The sequence below is a fragment of the Neovison vison genome, chromosome 3 (genome assembly GCF_020171115.1).
Source record: "Neovison vison isolate M4711 chromosome 3, ASM_NN_V1, whole genome shotgun sequence".
NCBI lineage: Eukaryota > Metazoa > Chordata > Mammalia > Carnivora > Mustelidae > Neogale > Neogale vison.
In genome coordinates this window covers 127,993,861-128,019,720 of record NC_058093.1, presented here as the reverse complement: position 1 = coordinate 128,019,720, position 25,860 = coordinate 127,993,861, and the positions used below count along the sequence as shown (strand labels likewise).

Below are 25,860 nucleotides of genomic sequence, written 5' to 3'. Positions count from 1 at the left end.
CCCAAAGAAAGAGAATCTTAAGCAGGTTCCACACCCAGCACAGAGCCCAGCATGGAGACAACTCAGAGCTTGAACTCATAACCTTGAGATCATGACCTGAGCTGAAATCAAGAGTCAGACGCTTAACCAACTGAGCCACCCAGATGGCCCTGCAGATTACTTTTGACATTAAATTTATTCATTGAAAAAAAATCTTAAATTTGTTCTAAGCCAGCTTGACCATACACAAAATTCTTTGGCAAAGATTCCTTTTCCACAAACCTCTACAACTTTTTAAATATCCCTTTAAATTTTTTGCTGTTTTTCCTTTTTCCCATTCTGAAATAACCAGTCTCACTTTAGAACAAAATCACTCTCTTTTCTCTCAACAAAAATGTATCTTCATTCCCCACACCTTCTCTTACCAAAAACACGCATCTTATGTTCCTTGCAAATCTTTCCCTTATTATTTCTAGTACCTTACACCAAGTTCTAATTTTTAATGCTTCAAATATCTTAATTTCTGAGGAAAATAAGGAAGTTAACAATTGTGAGCCGTCTTTTACTTTTGAATTCTCTGGCTTGGCAAATTCATAAATATATGTTATAGTTCCTCGAACATGCTTTCTCAGTATGACACAACACGTACTCAGTCATAGACTCAAATAGCTTTAGCTACTCTGTAAAGCGAAGCCAGAAAGTAGACAAAGCTATCCATACTCAGTAATCAATGTTTCAGTATTTTATTCAGAAATGGCCTAGGTATTCCATGACTAATTTAACTTAACAAAACTTTAAGGTTTCAGGTTATAAAGCATTTGGGAAACTATTTAAAAAGTTAAAAATTTTTAAAAAAAGAAAAAAAAGCTAAAAACTTCTGACCCACTTATAACTGGTTACTCATTCTCTCAACAATTTACTTATGAAAATTCCATTATACCAGGTTATTTTTCCTGATGACAAATTTTATAAACCGAAACATGAGCTTATTCAACTAATAAATCCAGGCAGAATAAAAGATATAAGTGTGCATATTTAATGTTATAATTCTATAGACATGTCTATCTCAATTAAACCAACAAATTCTAATCAGCTTTAATACTGAATATTTTCTCAGATCACATGAACCTGAAAAGCATTTAGGCCTTTATGCTATTTGTGAGAATTTTATGAACATTTAATTCATTTCAGCACCTAATTTTAAGTCACCTGGATAGAGCTCTTTTACAAACTTTGGCAAGCCATATGGAGGTGGAAAATACCTCACAAGTACAATATGTATGTATAAACACCTATACACATAGACGTCAACAGAGACCTTATAGCTTTTGTTTGAAAACTTTAGCCATGAGACAGGTAGAATAATGCAGAACTCACTACCTGGATCCAAACTGTATGTCTGGAAGAAGAAATAAGTAAATGTTACCTGCTCAGGTGACTAAAGCTTTTTACTGGTATTTGTTGAGAAGACACTGAGGATTTTTCAATTGCCTAAGTTTCATATAACCCTTTCCCCCTTTTGTTTTTCTTCTGTAAGAATGACTTCCCTGAAGTGTGTATTCAAAGACAAGGCCTAGCTAAGGGTGTGGGGAAAAGACCAGGTAGAGCATTTACACCCCAAAGGCAAGGCGGGGTGGGGGCACGTAAGTTCCCCCCAGAAGAAACTTTGTTTCCTAAGACAAGAGTTTTTACAATACTGACCAGCCATTTGGGAGATAGAGGTGGTTTTAGGATTAGTAACAACAATAGGTGAACTTTGAATTGATCCCAGAGTTGCAAAGGGTTGATCTGTCCATCTAACCACATTATCTTTGATTTGTTATGTTTCAGGGAGATTTCCAGCTAAGAGGAAAATCAAAGATTTCTATATTCTGTATTTAGACCTGCTTGTCTTTGGGAAGTTTTAAGTAAATCCTTTTTACAAAGCCTTCAGAAGGTTTTTCTTTCCTTCTGGATGCACAGTTTGATTTTAGCTTAGGGGAGAAGGCCTACAATAAAATGAGATTAGGCACTGAATATCAGCTTCTGGTCTGGCCATCTTTTGATCACAGAGCTACTTTACAAAAATCTTTTAAATATTTTGTTAGTTTTTAGCTGGGACAAACAAATATTTTTGGCAGGAGTGAACATCCCCTCTTGGATGTAAGAGGGCCCCCCCCCCAAAGAGATACAAAGATGACTACCTTCCCAAGATCCAGGGAGTAACTCCCAAAGACAGCCAAAACAAAGAAGTGACAACTGTCACGTCCAAGGCATGCGGAAAGCCAAGCCAAGTTCTTAGGACACAAAATGAGACAAGCGAAAGGGCAAGACCTATCCCTGTGGGGAGAGTGAGTCGATAAGCAATGGGTTTTGGAAAAGAAGAGACAACTCAAGAAATTTTATTTTCCCCTCTTGACTGGGCAGGGCAGACAGAGATCCAGGAGAGCTGGCTCTGGTAAGGACCCTCACCCTTAGCCTGCCTCTGCCAGCTTCCCCAAGACCTCACCCACAGGCTCCAAGCGGACTTAGTGCAGCTTCAGTGTCCACCAGAACCTGGCAAGGTTTCCCATTCATTTTCAGTTTCCCTGGGCTATTTAAGGGACTAACAGTCACTTACCAAAAAACCCCTGAAGTCCCATCAACTCTGGGAGGGGCCCAGATGGGAGTTCTCCTTTGAGAGTAGATACGAAGGCATCCATAAGACCACACCAGCTGGCAAACTTTGTTTGTAGTCTGGTTCCTCAGTTCCTTTCAAAGTACTCAGCTGCAGTCATGAGTTCTATCAGAGGGATGGGAACTCAGTTCCATCGTGGTTTGCTTTTTTTAACTAGTCTACTGGTCTCAGGAATTAGTCCATTTACCAACAGGGCAGCAAGAGCAAGGCTGAGTGACCTCGCTTATTATACGCAACCGGGGTACCACAGGAAGAGAGCTTCCAGACGAACTGGAAAGTTGGCAAAGGTTCATCTTGTTTGTTTGCTTATTTGAATAAACCAAATGGGGCAGTCAGGAAAAACTCCTTCTGACAATGGCTTTTAAAAGGTCAATCACCATTCTTGCAAGCATTTTCTGGGCCCTGAGGGAATTGTAATTAAGAGCAAGAACCCTAAATGTCCTCAGGTTTATACCAATCTGCTTCAGGCATCCATTTTGGGGCTTCCTTGGGGCTAACCAGCACACGCATAAGCCCACAGAGATCTGGAAGCCTGGGTCCCTGGACCTGCTAATGACTGAATTCTTCAGGAAAACTTTTGGGAATCCTCCCTGTTCTGAGGAAATTCTTTGACTATGGCCTCTTAGTTCAGTCTTTGACCAAGGAGTTTAAGATATCTGAGGAGGATCTCCTGCAGCCCGGGGGAACCCATTCTGTTTGGTTTGGGAGCCCTGGCCTTCAAAATCTTGCCCAATGGGAACATTCCTCATAATGGCCATCGTAATTCTAGGTTGTATTCAGTAAAACTCTGTCATTGTTGTAAATATCTACAGCTTCTGGACCACAGTTCTTAGACAACAAATAAGAAGTTGCGCCAAAAAGGCGGCGTGCTCAACTCTTGGAACTAAGGCTTTGGGTTTTCTGGGGCTCAAGTAATATCCAAAGGGATGTGCTGTTGGGGTGGGGACTGTGTGGTGTTCTCTAGTGTATCTCACCACGTGGAGACCTTCCAGAGGTTGGCGGGTAACCTAGTGTCAATCTAACCTGTTCCGTGACCAACTTCTGGGTGAAGTTGGGTGGCAAGCTTTCCAACAGCTATTAGATGCTCAGCCCATGCCCACCAATCATGCAGCTTTGGGCGTCCAAGATTCCCATTAGCAATAGCCTTTAACTACACAAAACACACTGGATCCAGGCCAGCTTACGTGAACCACCAGCAACATGGAATCCGAGACTTAACCAAGGGCTAAGGATCTTGATCTGATGGGACTTCGGACTGGACTGCCAGCAGTTTTCAACATGAAGTCAGTGACAGTCATCTAATGTGAGCTTGGGAAGCCAGTTAGGTCAGGAGCTTGACACAAAGAACGTAGAGCTCAGAACAAAGAGGAACTTACCCACGGCCCTTGGGAACAACAAGAAAGAGAATGCAGTTTGTGGGTGCCATGCCTGTGTTTCTCATGGCCCCCGAAGTTGTCAGAAGTGCCCTTCAGATCCCATCACTGCCACCCAATCTGTTAAAATCCAAAATTCATCTGAATAAAATATAAAGATCTTAGTTTTATTCAATAATTTATCAACCGGGCAATATCCTGTCTGGCAAATAGAAAGAACCTCCAAGAGCTGTACCAAATGGAGACTGAGCAGAGCTGACCGTTTCAAGCAGTCACCTGAGTTTGAGGGGTTGGCACGTGGGGGTGGGTGTCCACCGGGGATTATCTTGCTAGTGCTGACCAAATTAATTCTAGACTGGCTGGCCTAAGATGCCACTCCTGAGAGAGGCTGAAACTGCCCAACAGTTTAGGTATCAAGTCTTGGTGAGGTGACATGGGTTTAGCACAGGTGACTCAATTTGGGGCCTGTTGCCTCTTTTTAAACAATACTCTGTAATTAAAAAATTCCTTTCTAAGGTGTTTCAGTTACTTCTGAAGAACTCCAGTGCTTATCAGTTGGTTAGCATGCCAACAGAAACTTGCACAGTCATACATAACTACAAAGTACTTAGAATCGAATTCATCCTTTAAGCTTCCACATTTAAAGGGAAAAAAGGCATGAGTAAGAGAATAAAGATGACAGAATTAGTCTACTGGAACTCGAATGAGAAAATGAATGGAGCCGTACCAGACTTCCTCTGGGCTCACCGCCACCAGCTACATTTCTTCAAAAATTGGATTCCAAATGTCCCATATTCTCTTTCAAATTTTGCTTTTGTGAAGTAGGAAATCAACATTTCCTTAATGAGTATATCAAGTTTTTGCCTCTGAATGAGGATTTTTTTTTTTAAACTTTAGAACCTATATGACTGAGAATCTCTTTAGTAAATTTTTAGTCTGTGAGAGGGAACAGTTAAAATGTCCTCTCATGGTTCACAGGTTTCCTTTTACGTTGACTGTAGTTTTTAATCAAAGAGATGAGAGTCTTTTTCATAGGTCCTACACGTCACCTTCTCATTTTATCATCTATTTCAAGTAGAACAATTAGAAATCTTCATTTCCGAGCTTTTCTTAATTCCCTGGGAAAGGAACTATGCTGGAGCAGGCAGTACTGGCTTGAGGGAGACAGAAAGCCGCCCAAGGAGAGATCTAAGGACACTGTCCATCTCACTTCATAGAGACTACTTGAGTCTGAACGATTAGCACATTAAATGAGTCTGCTAAATAATGAGATTCTAAATGTTGGAACAGTTATATACCAAATAGACAGGCAAACATGGTGGTATATTTTAAAAGCCAGATATATTTTTAAAAGATCATGCTTACAATAAGTAAATTATGTAGTGATGAAACATCAAAAAAAGTTGATGAACAAAAGGCACATTCTAAGAGTTCAGGAGTAGAAAGAACAGAAGAGTTCTTTTTGGTTTGGTTCGAAGTAGGAGAAAAGGGAAACAGGCATGTTAAAATTATTTTTCAGGTGAAGGTTTCTGTCAGTTGAAGCAGTTAATGGCTTCTTTCTCCCTGGTCCAAAGCAGTCTCCTCTTTCCTTGGCTTCTGAGAATGTGTTTAATCTTCCGCGGTATAGAGGTGATACATCAGAGCCACCACAAGCGCCGAGATGGCTGGGATCACCCAGTTGGTCCACCAGCTGGAAAGAAACGGCAATAATGCTTGCATGACGTTTGACGCACGGGACTCAAAACCTTTGCTCCTTCTAATTACCATGAAAATCACTGTGGCATGTCTGTACTACCTCTGTAATCTGCCTGGATGAAACGTCAACTCTGAGTTGCTAAAAGCAACGTGAGTGCAACACATGCCCTACTATACCAGCAAGGGTTCTAGCTTTGTAAGAAAATTAATGATCCCCATCCCCAGGCCACTTAAATCTATTTCTCTAAACTTACACAAAGAGCTATCAATCGCTCCCCCAACAGATGCTCCCTACAAATAGCGACTTACCTAAGGACACCAACTCTGGGTTATGTATCACAGGTTCACAAAAGCAAATATTCCTTACAGGTTTTATTCTACTTACATATGTTAAGAATTTAAAATAGCTAAACCGAGAACAAGAAAATCAAGGTTCTCATCTTAGGAGAGCCATCAGCAAGCTTTACAACCAAGAGAAAAAGCACATCTCCCGGACTGTGAAGTTAAGGAGTTTGAGTCGTAGGATTTTATTAAGGCCGCTATGACGCTATGAGCACCACAGCGCTATGTTCCGTGATTCTGTTTTGAAAATCTAATATTTACCCACGCATAGTAGATTTACCACATTAAGAAACCGCGTGCCCAAACTACTTAATCTATGGTTCATAGGTGTAAATGCAGAAAAATCCCTAACTTACACACTGTTTCAGTCCTGGTGCCTAGAATTTTTGATTGATTATAAATGACAGATAACAGATCAAACCAGAGACAAAACTAGAATGATCTTCAATTTAGATATGAACCTATAGTTTCTTAGAAAACAATACAAGCTGTAGAATGTGAATTAAGCCAGATAATGCCTATAAATATATTTTCTGTCATAAACTTACTATCTTTTAATACTCTTCAAACATCAACCCCTACAAAGACTGAGTTCAATAAAAAGATCTAAACTGCAAAAGGATTACAAAAATCACTTTCATCTTGCTGGGGTTTTCAGAAACTGACCTGCCAACAAACGTATGGTGAAGGACTACTGCCTGAATGCAGGGAACGTACCAGAACCCCAGCAGACTGGCGCAGTTACATCTGACAGGGTGAAATAAAATTGGCACAAATGTGTGGTTTTGAGCTTGGGGCCCAATCTCTCTGTCCACCAGAGAGATATATGCGGTTATGCAAGATGATATGGTAGAGCTGTCACAAATGTTAACAGGATCTTGGACTGTGACACAGAAATTCAGTCCCTAGACCAAGAGTTCATGTTATACTTAAAGGAAGGCTGAGCTGAGGGTCAGGGAGAAATAATCACTACAATTTAAGAAACGGACCATATACTGAATGAGAGAGCACGTTTGCCTAACAGTAAAAGACTGTGTAGGCCAGAGGACGACCCTGGAGGAAAGGAAACCTAATCTATTCAGTCCGCAGCTGGAGGGAGAGATTTGGGGTTGTTCTAAAGAATGTCCAGAGGCTGAGCTCTCTGACAGTTGAGGAGGGGATGTCCTCAGTCATCTGGGAGCCAAGTGGAGAAGACCCTGGGCTGTCCACTGAGAGGGGGTGCAGTGGGACCCAGAGTCCTCAGGTGGGGAAGAGCCCTAATCACACCCTGATTCCACTGGCCTTCTGATCAGTTTAAGAGAAAACTACGACATACCTGGAATTAGAATCAACAGTAGTAATGAGAGTTTCCTGAAACACAAGAGAAAAAGTGAACTTAAAGGGAACATCTGAACATTTATTCAACTGATTAAGAACTTCTTTTAAAATAAGATCACAATATTCAGTACATTCTTCAAAACGCATTGAAAGGGAAAATTATAACAAACTTTTCACTAAAAGGCCTAATTTCACCATTTTTAGAAGAAAAAGATTTAAAAGTCATGTGTATTTAAATTACTTACAAACATAACCTAGATAATTTGAAAAAATTTAAAAATAGGTGACATAAAATATCTTCTACACAGTACACATCTGAATAATGTAAAATTGAAAACAGATATCATGTACATGGGCACATAACCCCATGACTACCTTGAGGAAGAGAAGTTTAATTCTTTAAAAGCATGAATGAAACCTTCAGTAAAATCAGTTATTTCATTTGAATTTTATCTGAAGTAAAAATGTACCCAAGTTGTATTAAAAGGCATGTCAACCAAAAAGAGAAAAATAAGAACTGTCATTTAGATCACCACACTGTGGACCACCACCTTTGCTGGCCTTCTCTAACACTGACCAGACAGCTCTAAAAAGTGGAGGCCTCGGGAACTGACCTCACAAGGTCACCGGCCAAGGAACCTCCAAATAAGGACGGCCTTTTTGTGTCCTGGGGTCTTTCACAGTTGGCTTATTTTGCCTTCCAGAACTTTCTGAGAGAAGTACTATCAGTACCATAAAAGTGAACTAATTTTGGCTCAAAAAAAAATACACACTTCCCCAAACAGATGAATAACTAAGGCCTGAGGAAAAATACACTTTTCTGGACTTAAAAGCTAAGAAGCACTCTTTAGAAATTTCACACCAGCAAAAAGTATTAGTGCCTCAGAGGAAGGTAGCCGTAAGCAAGGTAGCCTCATCTGAGAGTTCATCTCTGCAGTTTCCCGAAGCACAAGATAAGCCATTAGCAAAACAACCCACACTCCGCAGTGAGGCAAAGCTATACACAGCGAGCCAGCGCGTTAGAGAAACCCCGTGAAAAGGCACAAAACTGTTAGGAGCAAGCAAATCAGTTAGGAGACCCACAAACCTGGACATACGGCCTTTAAGATTCCTGACACAGTAGGGGGGAAAAATAAGTCATTTAAAAAGAAAACTTCACACATTTATTATCTTTCTAAGCAATGTTAAATCTTAGTGACTACAAAAGTATTCATAGCTACTGCAAGAGTATTTTTCACACTTTGCGTGGATGAGTAACAGTAACGAGGATCACCAGAAGTCACCGGACCACGCGAAATGGTTACTCCGCTACTAGAAGACGCAGGAAGTTCTGAAACTGGAGCACAAAGGCTCACTGAGAGTGAAACATTATTGTCACAATAGAAAGTTAAGCCCAGAATAGTAAACAACGCAAACACAGATCTGTTATTTTGTTATACCAAGCACGTGCATTTTACCAAACATGCGACAACTCTATGGAAACCAGGCTGGCCTAGCCTTCCCCCCGCTTCCATCACTGCCCTTAGCATTAATGCTGAAACTGTGAGGGCACCATCACTGCCAGCGACAACAAAGATTATATACATTTCTGAGTGTTTATTATCTGTTAGGCTCTTAACCCAGAGATGCCTGAGAGTTAAAGCAAGTTGAATTACCACTTACCACACTGATGAAAAAGGAAACTGAAACTGTCCTGCCCGTCCAATGGTCTGAGGGGCCCAAGCTGGGCCTCTGTGTGTAACTAACAAATATGTCAACAACCAAAAGGCAGAAAAGACCATGTTTTTTTATTACAGGCTCTGCCACTTGTTCACTTATGACCGTGAGGGGCTCAATTTCACATAGCAAAAATTAATAATTCCATCAGTACATGAGAAGCTATATATAAAATCATGCAAAGTTCATCAAGTTTTTGTAAAGCAAAATCATCTCATTTATACATTCATCTACTTCAGCCTATTCCTTAATTGGAAGCTTTCCTAAAAATATCAGGGACACTGACGCCTTGGAGTACAGAGCCTACAGAAGACGCTTAAGAAACTGCACCAGCTGTACCTGGGACAGGCGCTAGCCGTGGTTCTGCGGTGCGACCTGAACAAGGTCAAAGCTTGCAGCAAGACCTGAGCTTTACTGTTACCTTCCCTGGAAGGTCTATGGATCCCACAGGGAGAGCATAAGGCCCAAATAAAGTCACTTAAACTGCAATGATTTGAAAACTACAACCCAAAGAAGGTATTGATACTACTGATATCCTCCATGTAAGCAAATTTAAAAGATATAAATTTGTTTAAACATGGATCATTTCTAACTCCACAAAATACCTTATTTTGGCAACTAAACACCATGTTTTCTTTGGGGCAGGGTCAAGCTAATAATCTTTGTTGCTTCTTATTACATAGTTCAAATAGGTATTTTCAGGGGCAGCAATGAACAAATTCAGACCACAGCTTACATGTCTCAGCCTGCACATAGACCGATGGTTATACAGAGACACACACACCAAAAGAAATACCTAAGGGCACACTCTTCTGGCAAACTAGAAGTATAAGAAAGATAAACCCCAAAAAGTGGTCATGTATTTTTTTTCCATTGTATTTACTTATGTCCTCTAAAAAAGACAGCAAGTTCTTGTCCTACTTCTGCTGATACAAGCAAAGTCACGTATGTTCAAAAAGAGGAATGAGTCTGTCTTTAAGAAATACAGCAGCATGGGAGGGGGCCTGTTTACCAGCTCAGCTAATTTCTGTTTGTGGGCATCACTGTTTGGGATATGACTGGATCTACAGTAAATCTAAGTTAATGTAATGAGCCTGATCAAATCCTTGTTTTATTATAGCTAAATGATTTGCACTAAGATTATTAACACACTGAACAGAAAAAAAAATACATAATTTTTCCCTGACCTGACTGTGCAGAAAAAGCAAAATCTACCCACATCACAGGATCTGTTACCCCAAAAGTAGCCTCAAAAAAGGTGCTAATGTCACATGACCCAACAGCAAGGACTCAGCAACTGTTAGAGGCAATTCGAACTCTGAAGTCCATTTTTTATCTTCCCAAAGTACTCAGATCACCAACACTGAACTTGTTGAATAGGGAAAGGAGAGGATATAAATGAAATTGCTTTGCAGGAAATAGCATTAATCAAGACTTATATTGCACCATTTGGGGTATGAAGGTAAATATGGCCTTTATGCTCTATTGGATTTACTGCTCTGATTTTGCTGTAGATTAAAGACAACGTCTTGTCAACAGCAGCTAGTAAATGAGTTCACCAGTTCTTCATACAGGCCCTGTGGACTCCCACTGTTGGGCTCTAATAAAAGCAAGGACAGAAACCAAAAAAGAAAAATTATTCTCTTATTCTATGGTTTAAGCAAAATGTTCCTCCATGGTCCTTTAATTATAGGCCAACAACTATTCTGTCTGCTTGTACTTGTCAGGGACTCTGGTTGTTGTCATCAATTCTTACTATGGATTTATCTTCAAACGTTAAGTGAGAAGAGCAGCTCAGAGAGAAGGGCTAGTGAACCAGGGTATAAAATTAATATCCCCTAGAATATATTTTCCTTTCCTAAGGAAAAATGCATCAAAAAGTTATTATTTCATTTGATTAACATTAAATTCATCCAATAAATACTTATTTAACACCTATTATGTCCCAGGGACAAGATGAAGAAAACATGGGTAGTGTCCTCCAAGGCTCAAGTAGTAAGACCTCTGCTCAGATTTTAAGTTCTCTGAAAATAAGGCTTGTGTCAAATTTTTGAGATCAGAAGCATAGTGCTTACTTATAAAAATACCCCTTGAAGAGGTATCTACCGATACTTAGATGAAAAAATGGTGTACTGAGAGTCTTACAAAGAGAACACACAAGCAGTCCTAATGAAACAGGATGGCTCATCTATGCACAAAGTATTTTGCTAAGTCAACAGGTTACATGTTCATCTAGCCTAGAGAGACCTATGCTGGTCTCATTCAGATAGCTAAAAAATGCTTGTCCTGCAGTTTGACAGGTATGAAATACAGTGAAGACAGGCACAGCCACGGAGACACTGGAGATGACACACTTACCGAAGGCTTGGCTAACTTTGCTCTGTCATCCTGCAGTTAAAAAAAAAAAAGGCACATTGTGGAATGAAAGGACATTTACAAAAGTACCATATCCAAAAGTAAGTCACTTTTATTGAGATTTTTAAAAAAACCATTGCAATTCAGTAACTAGCACTTTAGGACCTTCTATCTAGATTGTTCATGACGAAGTCTAATCCATCTGACTTGACCGCGAAAGTTAATAGCTGATTAAGTGATTAATTTTCAGTCTAAAGTTCCAAGTTTAGAACATCACCCATGATGATCACATTTATGCACTTGTGCACATACACATTTACTAGACTTGGATTCTGATCTTCAGTTTGGGGGCAGACCGAACTGGATCCTCACCCACTACCCTCGGAAATGAGCGCAGGTGTGTGTACCCGCGCGTGGGACTGGGTGTGGCATCCTCGGTGAATCCCTGCACTCTCCCCCTGCAGGGTTATACTTTTCTTAAACCTCTGACTGAAGTAGTCCAAACTAAAGTCACCTAGAGGTGACTCCAGAAGATCCCAGGAGGCAGAAGGGGCAGAAACGCTATAATCACAGCCACGACCCACCTCCTCTACACCCGCCCGCTTAGAAAGGGAAGAATAAGGATGGAATCAAACATTTTAAAGGAAACCCCCTCTGGTTACCATAAAACTACCTCAACTTCGGTAAAGTACGAAGATGAAGATGAAAATAAGTGGGTGAATAAACTCTCCAACTAAGGAAAGCTCATTCTTTCCTTAGGGGGTACTGTTACCCCTTCCACCACCAAACAAACAAAGACCCACCTCCCCATTCAATGGAGATTGCTCTAGAACAGATTTCCTACTTTCAGACCTTCCATAAAGAGCCTGTAAGCTTTCGTTCCTTCATGGATATTGCAAGAAACAAAACTTTTCTTTGTGGGGGAGCAATGTTAAATTTCTTAGCTTGCTAATTGCTATATGGGAGGTTATTTGATTAGTATTTTATATGACACACCTGTTGATTTGTATTTACAAATGTTTTATAATAAATGACAACGTTATAATTATTGGCAAATATATTTGGCAATTATATGTGAGTTTTATTATAATGACAAAACTTTTCATATGGGTTTTGCTTTTCAGTGGTTTCTCAGCATGCATACTTAGGCTAAGGCCACATGCCCTCATTAGCCCCTTTCTTTTTTTTTTTTTTTTTTTTTTTAAAGATTTTATTTATTTATTTGACAGACAGAGATCACAAGTAGGCGGAGGGGCAGGCAGGGAGAGAGGAGGAAGCAGGCTTCCGGCTGAGCAGAGAGCCCGATGCGGGGCTCGATCCCAGGACCCTGGGATCATGACCTGAGCCGAAGGTAGAGTCATTAGCCCCTTTCTAACAGCACCTCCTCCTGCCTCTGGCTGGCTCCGGTGAAGCAGCATTGGCAGGGGAGCAGAGAGGAGACCGCGTAACCGTGCTGAGGGACCCAGGTGCTCTCTAGAGGTAAGAACAGCTGAATGTCAGGCAACGGGTTCACTATGTGCTTAGAGAACTCCACCACCTCTTCCCAAGAGTTCAGCTACATTCCAGATAACTTCGGTTGACAGATTAGCAAAGTTTCATAATGTCGTTCAAAATTGTCACAGAAGGACCTAAATTCATATTACAGCCCCGGGTTTATATAAAAGCTACATTAGGCAGCATTTTCCCCAAGTCAGTTCAGGGACTGGCACCAAAGCTGATGTTCTCAAAGATCTGGGGTCATGTGGGAAGAGTGAGGAGAATGTGTGGCTTTTATAGAAGACAGAGTTTATTCATTTAACAGAAGGGGTTTAAAATTTTTTAATCTTTTTTTTAGAATTGAAATATTCTCAAATTATGACAGCAGAAGGGAGTTTCTTAAGAAATATTTCTTAAGGGGCGCCTGGGTGGTTCAGCTGTTAAATGCCTGCCTTTGGCTCGGATCATGATCACAGGGTCTTGGGAGCGAGCCCCGCCTCGGGCTCCCTGCTCAGCCGGAAGCCTGCTTCTCTCTCTCTCCCACCCCCTGCTTGTGCTCCTTTTCTTGCTGTGTCTCGGTCAAATAAATAAAATCTTAAAAAAAAAAAAAAAGAAAAGAAAAGAAAAAGAAAAATTTCTTAAAATATTTTAGTTACAAAAGGAAAAAAAAGAAAGAAACCGTGCAGGGTCAATGACCCCCACCTTCTAAAATATGTTGCTCCATGACACGTCACAGTATGAGAGGCACTGGCCCCTAGCCTTGGGTTAGAGGGTCCCGACTGTAAGTGACAGTGGAAATTGCAACCAGGGAAATACAAAGAAATTTCTGGTCGATTATTTATGATGAGAATGGTATTATATAATCAGGAGGAATTGTTTTTGCTTTACTACTTCTTCAGTTTTGTAAGATGCAAGTCCACAGTTTTGAGAGAGGTCAAGCCACAGCCTTCAAGAAGTGGGGTCCCCAGTAAGGTACTCACCGGATGGAGCTCCCCAATGATGTATGTTTGAGACAGTTCTCTAGCGTCTGTAGAGTGTCCCACGTCCTCAAAACTCTCAGTAGCATCCCCTCCAGCTTGTTCCCTTAACACTTCTTCCCCACCAGGATGCTGTTTGAAGGACAGATACAAAAAAATAAGTATTTTTTTCCAGGTAAATAAGTTAAAAGGAAGTGGCCAGTTTTCTTAACCAAACAGGCTACTCTAGAAGTCTCAGATGTCAATGCGTGAGTACGATTCATCCAATATGTGGAAGAGCATACTTTTCTGTATTTAATTTCCCTCTTGAAAATTCATTAGAATCTTTCTCCAGTAGTCAAGACGTTCATTTCCCCAGATCACTCTTACAGCTACAGAACTTTTAGACATGCATTTTTAATCCTTTGGGAATGTCCTCTTTGCTTTTCCCTAAAGCTCTCCAAATTGTTCTTCTTGACCTTTACCCAATCTATTTCTTTCTGGAGTCCTATACCCTCCCCTCTGACTTCTTTGTTCTAGGTGTGGACTCATACTAGTACACCTCAGATGGTAGCTGTGTGGTAACTCATCTTTGAAAAGCACCCGGTCCGTCGGCCAAGTACAGGAAGTGTAGAGCCTGCTGGGCAGGTAAGCATGTCCCCTGCATCTAGCAGAACTCACTTTCTAGTAGGAAGAAAAAGGAAAGCAAGCAGGTGCAGCAGGAACTTGTCTAAGCTGCTGCCGTATGGACAAATTACTGATGGGGACAAGGGAGGCAAAGAGTACCACTCCACTGGGGCTGGAGGGAAGGCCTTGTGCAACCCAAGTATTTTAGAGATCTCAGCCTCTGCTTAGCTGCTTCAATTAGTGAAAGAGACGGTCACAGTGCAGGGAGGGGGTGACCAAGTGGCCCAAGCACTGACACAGTTGAAGTCGAGAGAGGCTCAGGCAAGGAAATGCTGTCTCAGTCAAGTAAAAAGAGTAAGTGCCTGAACACTTTTATGGGAGAAAGAAACCTTCTTAAATTGAGCCTCACCATTTTCTTAGATCAGATTTACCCTGCCCTTGAGCAAAGCACCTGTAGGCAGGAATCCAATAACTAAACAAAACAGTCCTCGTCTGCATAACTCACAGCGCTCCATTCCTAATTGCTCCCAGTGATGGAAAACACAAAGGCACCTAACAGAGAATGGTGGACAATTTCTGTTTTGAAATCCATTTCTCCTCCTACTTTGTTTAAATATATCTACTGCTATAGAAATCTACTTGTTTTTTCCCGCTACTATTGTAAAAGTTATCCATCTAAATTATAGTAAAACTGGAAAACACAAAGAAGAAAATAAAAATCACCGAAACCAGCTATGGTCCTGACATCTTAATGGTGCTAAATATACACACATGTACCCATGTCAGTAATTTTTTAAAGAAAATGGAGATCATTATCTTTTGCATATGGTTTTGTTAGATTAAAAGCAGGTTATAATACATGATACAGAGACAGTACTGCCTAGTAGTTACTTACTACTACTATGTGAACTCAGGAAAATAATGGCATTTATCTCATATAATTTTTTAAGACTAAATGTGTTAATATAGGTGTCTGACACATAACATAATGACCGATAAACATTGTCCAGCATTTTCATTAAATATTTCCCAATGTCATAAAGCATCTTTCCTCAGCATGACTTTTTAAGCAGCCGCCTAATGCTGCATACTGCAGGAATTTCCAAACTTATTTAGATGTCTTCTACTGGGCGCACAGAAAATCGGAAGTCCACTTTGGACAAACATGAGAAGCCACACCAGTGGTGTACGTGGTTGAGTGGCTCACTCTGAAAGCCAGTCTGAAGCTTCCTGGTGCACCCCCAAGGCTAGGGCAATGGAAACCATGATTTGTTGATTCTGGAACAGTCAATTTACTGTTGGGTATGGACTGTGGAGTACCGAAGCAAAACACAAGAGATATAAAATGACAACTTACTCAACACCCAGAAATTATGTAAGTTCACAGACTGTTTTCCTTTCGTGTGGGTGGCTGAACTCATGTGTTCTTTTTAACTTTTGGTTCCTATTAAGGAAATGTGAATATAAACAAAATCTCTCACAGCAAATCATTAGTTTCCAGTTACAGTCTATCTTCCAAGGAAGTTTTCAAATAAGGTTAAAAACATAGACTGGCATTTCATAAAGCATCATAAAACTAGACAAGTTTTTAAAATAGATAATTTTGATTTTTAAAATGCTAAAACATAGAAGGTAAACATTCTGCTTCACAGAGAATAACACAACAGTCTTAACCTGAAACAAAAGGGCAACTTCCCAATTTAATTTTTGACCAAGGAAGGAAAACAGGAGAATATGTCTCTACATGTACATATGTGTGTATCTAGCTATGATTTAGACTTTGCCTAAACCATATCTGTGAGACAGTTTTTTTCAGGGGAAAAAAAGGAAAGACATCTTGGCTTCCACTGGCTCCAATGACTGCTATTTAAGAAAAATTATAAAGTGGGGCGCCTGGGTGGCTCAGTGGGTTAAGCCTCTGCTTTCAGCTCGGGTCATGATCTCAGGGTCCTGGGATCAAGCCCCACGTCGGGCTCTCTGCTCAGCAGGGAGCCTGCTTCCTCCTCTCTTTCTCTGCCTGCCTCTCTGACTACTTATGATCTCTGTCTGTCAAATAAAAATCTTTAAAAAAAAAAAAAAACTTAAAAAAAAAAAAAAGAAAAATTATAAAATGAATGAATTGACACTAAAATACCCTTGCCCCACACTAGGGATTTTTTTAAACAGCAAAACCAAAACCAAAACAAAAACAAAAAAAAACCCAAACGAATAAACAAACTAAAAGTTTGTTTCTTTTTCCCAGAATAAAATAACTCAAATCTTGGCAAAACAGCAAAAGATATGGGACGAGCTTATTATAATACCAGGTATTTTCCTTGAAATACATTTATGATGTGGGGAGAGATAGAGACATACACTTTGTGAAGTAAATCAAGGCTATTCATGATGGTTTGAAACTTGGTGGTTCACCTTGTCACTCTCTTCACTCTTGTGAGCAGATTCATGCTGTCAGCTTAGTATGCACACATCTCTTTTTTTTAAAAGATTTTATTTATTTATTTGTCATAGAGAGAGAAGCGAGAGCGAGCACAGGCAGACAGAGTGGCAGGCAGAGGCAGAGGGAGAAGCAGGCTCCCCGCCAAGCAAGGAGCCCGATGTGGGACTCGATCCCAGGACGCTGGGATCATGACCTGAGCCGAAGGCAGCTGCTTAACCAACTGAGCCACCCAGGCGTCCCTGCACACATCTCATTTTGAGCCCGAAGGAAACTTTTCCTTACCTGTCAGCTCTCTTAAGAGACAGGCGCACTGGTGTTGGCGCCATCTTGGTTACTCCTAGAGAAGGTGTAGGTCTACAGTTTATGCCCAGAAACTCTGAGAAAACTTACGATCTGTTGGGCAGCTTCTAGAATTTGAGACAGACAAAGAAAAGGCAAGGCAAGAGGAAAGCAGTCGAGTTAAGAGGTGACTAAAATTATCTGGAGATTTTCTGAAAGATTTAAGGGAAAGACCGAAGTGCCTAGTCACACACAGGCAAGATCAGAGCTAACAAAAGAGGGGAGACTCTCCTCAAGAGTCTGAGCCAAGCCCTGGTGAAGCTGTAACAGAATTCTGTCCTCATAAAGCAGCACTCTCGAGGGCCCCCACTCGTCCCACCATGAGGCAGCAGTCGGCAGCTCTAAAGCCCGAAGAGAGCGAGATGGGCAGGAACGGCAGGGGTGACAGTAAGGAGGACCCAGGAAGGACAGAAGTGGGTGCAGCTGTGGGAAAACTAGCCATTTCCACTACAGTTGTCCTTCTAACATTAAGTCTCCCATTTTTCCAAAGGAAAATTTTGTTTTCCATTTGTGTTACTATGTCTTAAAGTCAATTCACACAAGAAACACATACCAAGTGTCTCCATGTGCCAGACACCAAGGTGTGCCAGACACACAGAACAGAGCAGGTCCCAGCCCCTGCCCTCGGGGGCTGACAAACTAACAGGGATCCTACAGGAAGCATCTGTAATCGTACAAGTAACCGCCAGTGACAACCAATGTTCTGAAGCAGAAGAGCACAGCGCCGTGCAAGCCGCAACACAAAGGACTCGGGAGGGGCCTCGCCGGGCTGAGGTACAAAGCGGGCAGGAGTCAGGGTCAAGGGGCAGAGAAAGGGGATGAATGTCCCACGGCGTAGGGAGAGGCTGGGGCAGGGGAGAAAGAAAGGGCAAGCCGCGGAAGGCCCGGCGGGCCACAAAGGGCTCTAGGCCCCTTCGAGGATTCTGAGCTCTCTCCTGTAGGCGAGGAGAAGCCTCTGAGAAGATCTAAGAATGGAAGGAGATGAAAGCAGACTTCGTTGACCCTGGTCTTCCGAGGGAACAACAGATAAAAGGACGGGAAAAGATCCAGGAAGACAATTCACTAAGGCCAGAGAGCCTAAGGCAGGCTGCTGGCGGCCACGGAGATGAAGCGATGAAGACGAAGACAAAAGGCAGGAGAGGAAGGACGTCGTGAGCGTGTGAAGACGGTGGATGAGAGACAGGACGCAGGTTTACGGCTTGCCCAGGCGAACGGATGACGGTGCCACCTGCCGGAACGGGAACCGGAAGCCGACCGGGTGAGGCAGTCTGGCCCAGCAGGGCTCTGCGCGCTCACCGGTGCGATCACCTGCTGATCCAGCAGTTCCCTCCGTCTGCCTCTGCGGTTTCTCCAGTCCACCAGGCTTCCAAACGCGCCCCGCTCCGACACCGTATGAGAACCCCCAGGTACAAACAAGGGAATACCAATCAAATAACTGGAAACAGCTTTCACTCTTGACATCCATAGTTAAGTGTTATTTCTAGGAAAATATATTTGTAAGATAAAAGATTAGCACAGTCCATAACTCAGAAGACACGAACTGCCACAGCCCCCCTCCTAAGGACACTTGCAGGAAGACACGGTGAATCCTGCAGTATCAACGGTAACACCGGCCACCAGGGCCGGAAATAACTGCAGCATAAAAGCCCTCAGCAACCTTGCAACAGCAGGTCTCTTCTGGAAATGCTGGCCTCTCGTAGCTGCTGGGACAGTGCACCCTTCTGGTTCCCCTTCAGCCTCACTGGCCACTACTAATCTGTTCATCACCAAGTCCTACCACCGGCGCACCCCAGGGCTCAGGCCCTGGCATTCCTTCACACTCTACCTACACCAGCTCTCCCAGTGATTCCACCCGGCCTCCGACCCAGAACGTCACTGCTCCCTAGTGAGCGCGGGTGAGTAATCCCCAACCTCCCGGAGCGCGAGGCCTCCCACCCGCAGCAGCCGGCCTCCCGCGTTCACTCAGCATCTAACGCATGGTCCGAGCACAACATAACATAACCCAAACCAAATGTTTTATTTCCTTCAAAATGCACTGCTTTCCAAGGGCGCCCGAGCAACCGACTCCTGATTTCGGCTCAGGTCAGGATCTCAGGGCCATGGGATCCAGCCCCATGTGAGGCTCTGGGCTCAGTGAGGAATCTGCTTGAGATGCTCTCTCTCCTCCCTCTGCCTCTCCTGATCATGCTCTTCCTCTAAAATAAAGAAATAAATCTTTAATTAAAAAAAAAAAAAAAGGCGCCGCTTTCTAGAATTTCCATTCTCAGGAAACAGTGCCACCACATATCCAGTTGCTATGGTCCCAAACAGAAGTCAAACTGTATTCCTCTCTCCCTCCCACTCCAATCCACCAGCAGGTGACTGGTGAAGGGGACGACCTTCAAAATATCCTCAGAATCCAACTGCCTCTCCCCACTTTCAACACTGTCACTCTAGACCAAGCTACCAACACCAAGCACAGACGACCACAATCGTCTCCTAACCGGTCTGCTTCCTCTTGCCCCTTCTACAATTAGCAGCCTCGCATCGTCACGTAATGGGGACCTTTAGAAGATGATTAAGGTAATCTAGGGAAGGGCTTATGTTAGCCTCGTCCAGGGCAGCTGGTCATAGTGGAGGGGAGAAGAGGTAAAAGGGAAGTAGAAAAGGAAAACAGACATGCCCACAGATTCTGCCCACACTTGCAAACATCCAATATTCCAGCTTTCTAAGAGGGCAAAGTGAATCCTCCCTTGCTCAGTTCTAGCCAGTGGGGCAAGTCCTCAGTCCTGCCGAACTTGTTCTCCACGGCCGAACCCTCCCATTTGCTTCTGCTTGGAATGTTCCTCTCCCAACGTTTCTGTGATCCCGTCTACCCTTCATTCACACTCAGGTCGGCTTTTCAGAGCCCTTCAAGGATTTCCCCATCTACAGAGCCCCGCCCCAACCAGGTTCCCTACCCACTTCCTGTTTTGTTTGCCTTCACAGCACTCATTACTACCGAAATTTATATCAATTTGTTGGTAAGAGTCATGAGGACAGAGACTTTTGTTTGTCCTACTCATCACTACTGCCCCAATACCTAGTTCAATGCCTGGAACATGGTAGGGATGAAGAAATATTTAAAAGTAATTATTGGATAAATAAAGGAGATAAACACAGGTCACTGTGCACTGGCTTTGGAACCATAACATCTAACCAGTTATGTGACTGATGACAACTTTCTCATTTCAACTATTCTAGCTCATACCACTCTCTTTTTCCCGAACTATAATAGTTCTTACCATTCAGAAACCATATAATTTCATGTTTAACTGCTGTCTAATTTATTTAATCAAAATATTTACTGTCTACTCTGAGTAAGACATTGTGTGGGACACACAAAAGTTCATGAAAAACTCAGCATGGCTCAATCCTGAAGAACCATGTGCTTACACTGAGGTTAAATAACAGAGAAAAACCCCTGGGCCTTCACTGGTACAGCCTCACAGTTATGCCTTATCATGAATGACCCGATAGGTCCTAAACATGTAGTAATATGCAACATTGCTGAGCATGGATCTGAATCCCTCTTCCTGAGAGTCAGGAGCGAATGAGGCCGGGATCTACCGCCAGCATCCGTAGCACAGTGCGATTCAATGATTCGCAACTTATTTTCAATACTGTGACTTGTGTAATAAAAGCTTTCTTTGTGACAGATGGCTCTGAAAAAAAGTCACCTGCTAATGATGCTGAAGGAAGTGAAGAGAAAAATCAAGAAGTACACTAAAGCAATGGTTTTGTTGCCAGACATCAGAAATGGGGTTTGGAGCAATATGTAAACATGTGAATTCAAAAATGGCTTCAAACTGTGATACAAATGGTCCCACCAAATACTCTATCTACATGGAAACCAAGTGGCTCCTAAAGCTGCTTTAGTGAGTGTCTAGTCCAGTACGGTCCAACAGAATTTTCTGTAATGATGGATATTCTTATATCTAAACTGTCCAAGTTTATAAAACTGTTCCAAGATAGCAACCGCTAGTCACAAACAGCTACAGAACACTTGAAGTGGGGGTGAGAAACTGATTTTACTTATTTAAATGTAAATAAGCCATGTACACCCATTAGCTACCACACTGGATACTGTAGCTATAGAGAACACAAGCCTTTTTCAAGACCTATATATAGCCAACCTAAGTGAAAACTGAAAAAGCATTTCATTTGCCCTGAAAGATATGTATATTGTGTGTGTGTGAGAGAGAGAGAGACCCCACACAACACAGGCAACCCCACAGCTTTGGTAGTGCACTGCCTCACAAGGTGAGGAGACTGAGAGACAAGGGCTAACAGCTAGACAGGCTCAGCACGAACCAAACTGCCTTGGGAAAAAAAAAAAAAAGCTTTTGTCAACTAACTAATCCCAGAAGGAGAGGCCAAGATAAAAGCTGGTGATGGCCAAGGGCCAAATGACTCCTCTGTGGTTCCGGCAGGTTGTAGGATCAAGCCTGACTTGTTTTACCAACCCTAAGGCATTAGAGGGTAAGGCTGTTGAAATCCTCGTAATACATAATGACAATGCAGTAAAGACAGAGCAGTTCATTCATACTAAGTTAACAAATTATTACTTTGTGGCTCTAGTCCTCTTTCAGTCACTACAGGTCTGAAGTGGTCTCTTAGGCTTTACAGTTACACTCTACTTCATGTGAGCAATGCAGTTGTAATTGTGAATTAAAGGATTTTTCAAAGTCAAGGGACTCCCAAATGCATACAAAAATGAGAGTAATACTAATAAGGCAGAGAGTAATACTAATAAGGTAGAAAATAAGAAGTGTTACATGACTATCAAAATGCAAGGAAAGAATTAGGTCATTCCAGATGGAGGACAGGCCACAATGGCACCCTCCACATGCCCAATGACTGATAGGGAGGGTGAGATCACCCCGACCTCGTTAACGGCACTCACTGAGTCTCTATGGTACTCCATGATCTAATAGGTATATAACCTGCTTTCTAAATAATAGCTCAAAAAAAAGAAAGAAAGAAAGAAAGAAAGAAAATATTACGAACTTGATCAATATTTCTTTCCTGGGCATCAAATATCCATAATGAATTCACCAGTACTTACGGTCCTCTGGACAATACTGAAATAGAAACAAATTCAGATTTTCACTTTCTCTTAAATCATGCTCGGATTATGAGGTAAACACTGATGGGTTACGTGCTGTGAAAAATCCACACGCTTGGGGTGCCCGGAAGGCTCAGTCCACGAGCATATGACTGTTGTTCCTGAGGGTGTGAGTCTGGGCCGAACACTGGGGGTAAAGTTTACTTAGAAAAAAAAAAAGAAGGAAAAAGAAAAATCCCCACGCTTAAAACCAATAACCAGCTTGTCACTTTTCACCTACAGAGCCCAGCCTAGTCATGGTCCTACCCAAAAACATCCTCCTGGTAAGAATTTGTTTTAATCTGAAAAACACTCAGGAGAGGTACAGCTCAGGTGCTCTCGGGACAGCTCGGTTCGGGAGGACACGTGTTATCAGGGTTAAGCCCACACTCACAGCCTCCACTCAGAAACCAGACGATAAGCTTCATTTATAACCAAAATCTAATCTCACTGAGAGGACGGTGGTCTGTTTAACACTAAGAGCTCAATGGTTTCCACCCTAGAGCATTACAAAAAAGCACATGACCCGAACCTGATGGCAAGACTCTCCAGGTCCGCTGAGGTCACAGCAGCACTGCCTAAGGGGTGAAGCCCAGTCCCAGGACCGCTGCTTTTTAGAGCTCAAGCCCTAAGATAGTCTCTGCTGCAGTAATAACCAGTAGCAAGAGACACCACATAGAACATGCAATGCCACATACAACATGTAACTTTTTTTTTTTAAGATCTTATTTATTTATTTGACAGAGAGAGATCACAAGTAGGCAGAGAGGCAGGCAGAGAGAGAGAGAGAGGAGGAAGCAGGCTCCCTGCTGAGCAGAGAGCCCGATGTGGGGCTCGATCCCAGGATCCTGAGATCATGACCAAGCCGAGGGCAGTGGCTTAACCCAATGAGCCACCCAGGCGCCCCTATAAAATTTTTTCAAATGAAAATATGTCCAATTTCCCATACACAGAAAAAAAAAAGTATCAGAATAAACTACAAGGCGCTTTACCAGAGCACAACAGTGCAAACATATCAGGGGATCAGGTACAGAACAAGTACAGTCAATGAAGGCAAAGCCTTGGATTATTTTTGTGTGTTAAGAGGTCAAGAATAATAACATCAACATAACGAAAGTGAGGCCTCAAACCCTTTTTCAAATGAGGCCAAAGAGAAATGCTAAGTAAAGGAATAAATGCATAATAACAGGATTTTTAAAATGGCAATAAAATTCTACTTCATATTTAGTAGTATACAAAATAACAATAAATAATGCTAATAATACAGTAGAAAGTGGATCTGTAAAAACTGGCAAGATATAAAAGATAAACTTAGATGCCTCGCCTGATACAGATGTTTTCATTAAGCAAGAAACTTTAGGAGTGCAATAATCTTTTTTATTTTAAAATTTTTTCTTTTTTTTCCTCAAGAGTACTTTTTAAAAAATTTTAATTCCCACTTTTATCACATGCAATAGAAACATTTTTAGAAATAGTTCATATTTTTCAAATGACTAGATTATTATTAGTTATCCTTTTGTTGTTAAACACCATGAAGCTACAGAGATTCTGTTATCTCCTTACTATGCCATAACATGATATGAGAACTTCTCTTTTTTATTTTTTTAGTTTATATTTAAATTCTAGTTAGTTGGCATGCAGTGTAATATTAGCTTCAGGAGCACAATACAGTGATTCAACACTTGCACACGGCAGTGCTCATATCACAAGTGTCCTCCCTTGGTCCTTATCACTTATTTAACCCATGCCCTGCCCACCTCCCCTAGGAAGGCAATAATCTTAATGAGAAAGAAAATGTAAAATCCAAGTCACTCTAGATTCAAATGGTGCCTGCAACTACTATTAATTCCGAAACTAATCCCTGAGCGAAAATACTTTTCATGTCCCCCCACTCCGCATCCCTGCTGTTTGCGGCTGTGACAGCTACAGTTCCTCAGATTCTCTAGCCAGAAAATAAAGATGGGTACAAATTATATTTTTTGAATTATTTGTGCTAGTTATACTCCCCTTTAATGTAAACAATTTCACAAATGAGACAGTCTTAGGCTTGATACAGAATAACATTTTTGTTTAGTCTCTGACCTTAACTCCTAGAATTCCGACATTTTAGTGACACTGGAAAAACAAACGGTAAAATTTCCGAGTCAGCATTAGACGCTGTTCACCAACAGAAGGCCTTGCACTCTTGTCCATGAGCCCGGAGAGGACTTCTAGGTGCTGTTCACCGACAGAAGGCCTTGCACTTTGTCCATGAGCCCGGAGAGGACTTCTCACGGAGTCACGGCTCCGGCCGCTGCACTGCTCCTCTTCTCCCCAACTCCTCTCCCGTTCTTACTCGTCTTCCGAATTGCTGCTAGAATGTTCATCCTTAAATACCGTTTAGTGTCTCCCACTCAAAAATGGACAGCGGTGAACTTCTGCATGCCAATCAAATGTCTCCTGAGTATCTCGACAAAGAAAGCCTCAACAACTGCACAGCCCAGGGAACCGCCTCCGCGGCCCAAAGTGGCAAAGGCTGCTCACTGCTCACTGCGCTCTCTTCCCCTTACCCCGCACACACTTCAACTTTTAGCTAGGAAACAGCTACCTGGAATAGAGACTTTCCCAGCCTCCCTTTCAGCCATGTGATTAAATTCTGGCTAAGAGAATAAAGTGAAGCATCCGAAGAACCTTCTAGAAGTCTTTTCTTTAGAACGGTATGACCCCTTTTCCTTTTCTCTTCATCCTGCTTCCTGGCATGGAGATGCTGCCTCTGAACAGTGGGATGAGGACCAGACCCTAGGGATGGTGCGGAAGTAAGCCAGAAGCTCTCCGAGGTCTGGTGGAGCGCAGCCAGCACACCCGGCCTGGGCAACCTGGCTTGTTTCTTTACCACAAACAAGGAAACTTATTTAAGCACAGTTATTTGGAGTTCTTCTGAGCTTAATTCTAACGCTGCATCTATCATTTTACCAATACTGTGCACCAGGCACTAAAGTCCTAAAGCATTTAAAAGATGTGAATAAACATTATTCCCAGGGTCAGGACACCTAAAACCGTATTAGGACAATGGTCTTCACACACATTAAACAACTAGGGCAATGTTAAAGGATTAACAATATTAATTGCTGACTGAACAGAGAAGTCTAGAAAAGAGGGGCTATTAAAAGATTATCGAGGTCCCCTCAGGAGAACTAGAATTTGGGGAAACAGAGATTCAGATGAACAGGCTCAAGAAGAGGCTGAGCCCCTAGGAAGGCCGAGCCCCGAGGAAGGCCGAGCCCCGAGGGAGGCTCACTGACCGAAACGCACATGAGTGCTTGGGGTTAGTGAAGACGTAAGCTTGCATGAAGCACAACAAGTAAGACTGTGTGACACGCTTTGTGTGTCAGCCTGACTGGATCCAGGGATGCCCAGAGTAAACACTATTTCGGGGTGTTTCTGCGTCAAATGAGCGTTCACACCAGCGGACTCAGCAGAGCGGACTG

The 25,860-nt window shown here is 42.2% G+C and overlaps 1 protein-coding gene across 1 annotated transcript in view; it reads right to left on the bottom strand.

The window, feature by feature from the left end:
• Positions 1-5,330: 5,330 nt before the first annotated feature.
• The window catches only part of LOC122902810 (cytochrome b5), a 36,932-nt gene continuing 16,402 nt past the window's right edge, over positions 5,331-25,860 (bottom strand). The window contains exons 2-5 of the mRNA XM_044242807.1: positions 13,890-14,018; positions 11,437-11,466; positions 7,361-7,395; positions 5,331-5,698 (exon numbers count right to left, since the gene is read on the bottom strand). Coding sequence (XP_044098742.1) covers positions 5,617-5,698; positions 7,361-7,395; positions 11,437-11,466; positions 13,890-14,018 — 276 coding nt within the window. The 3' untranslated portion in view covers positions 5,331-5,616. The remainder of the gene's footprint in view (positions 5,699-7,360; positions 7,396-11,436; positions 11,467-13,889; positions 14,019-25,860) is intronic.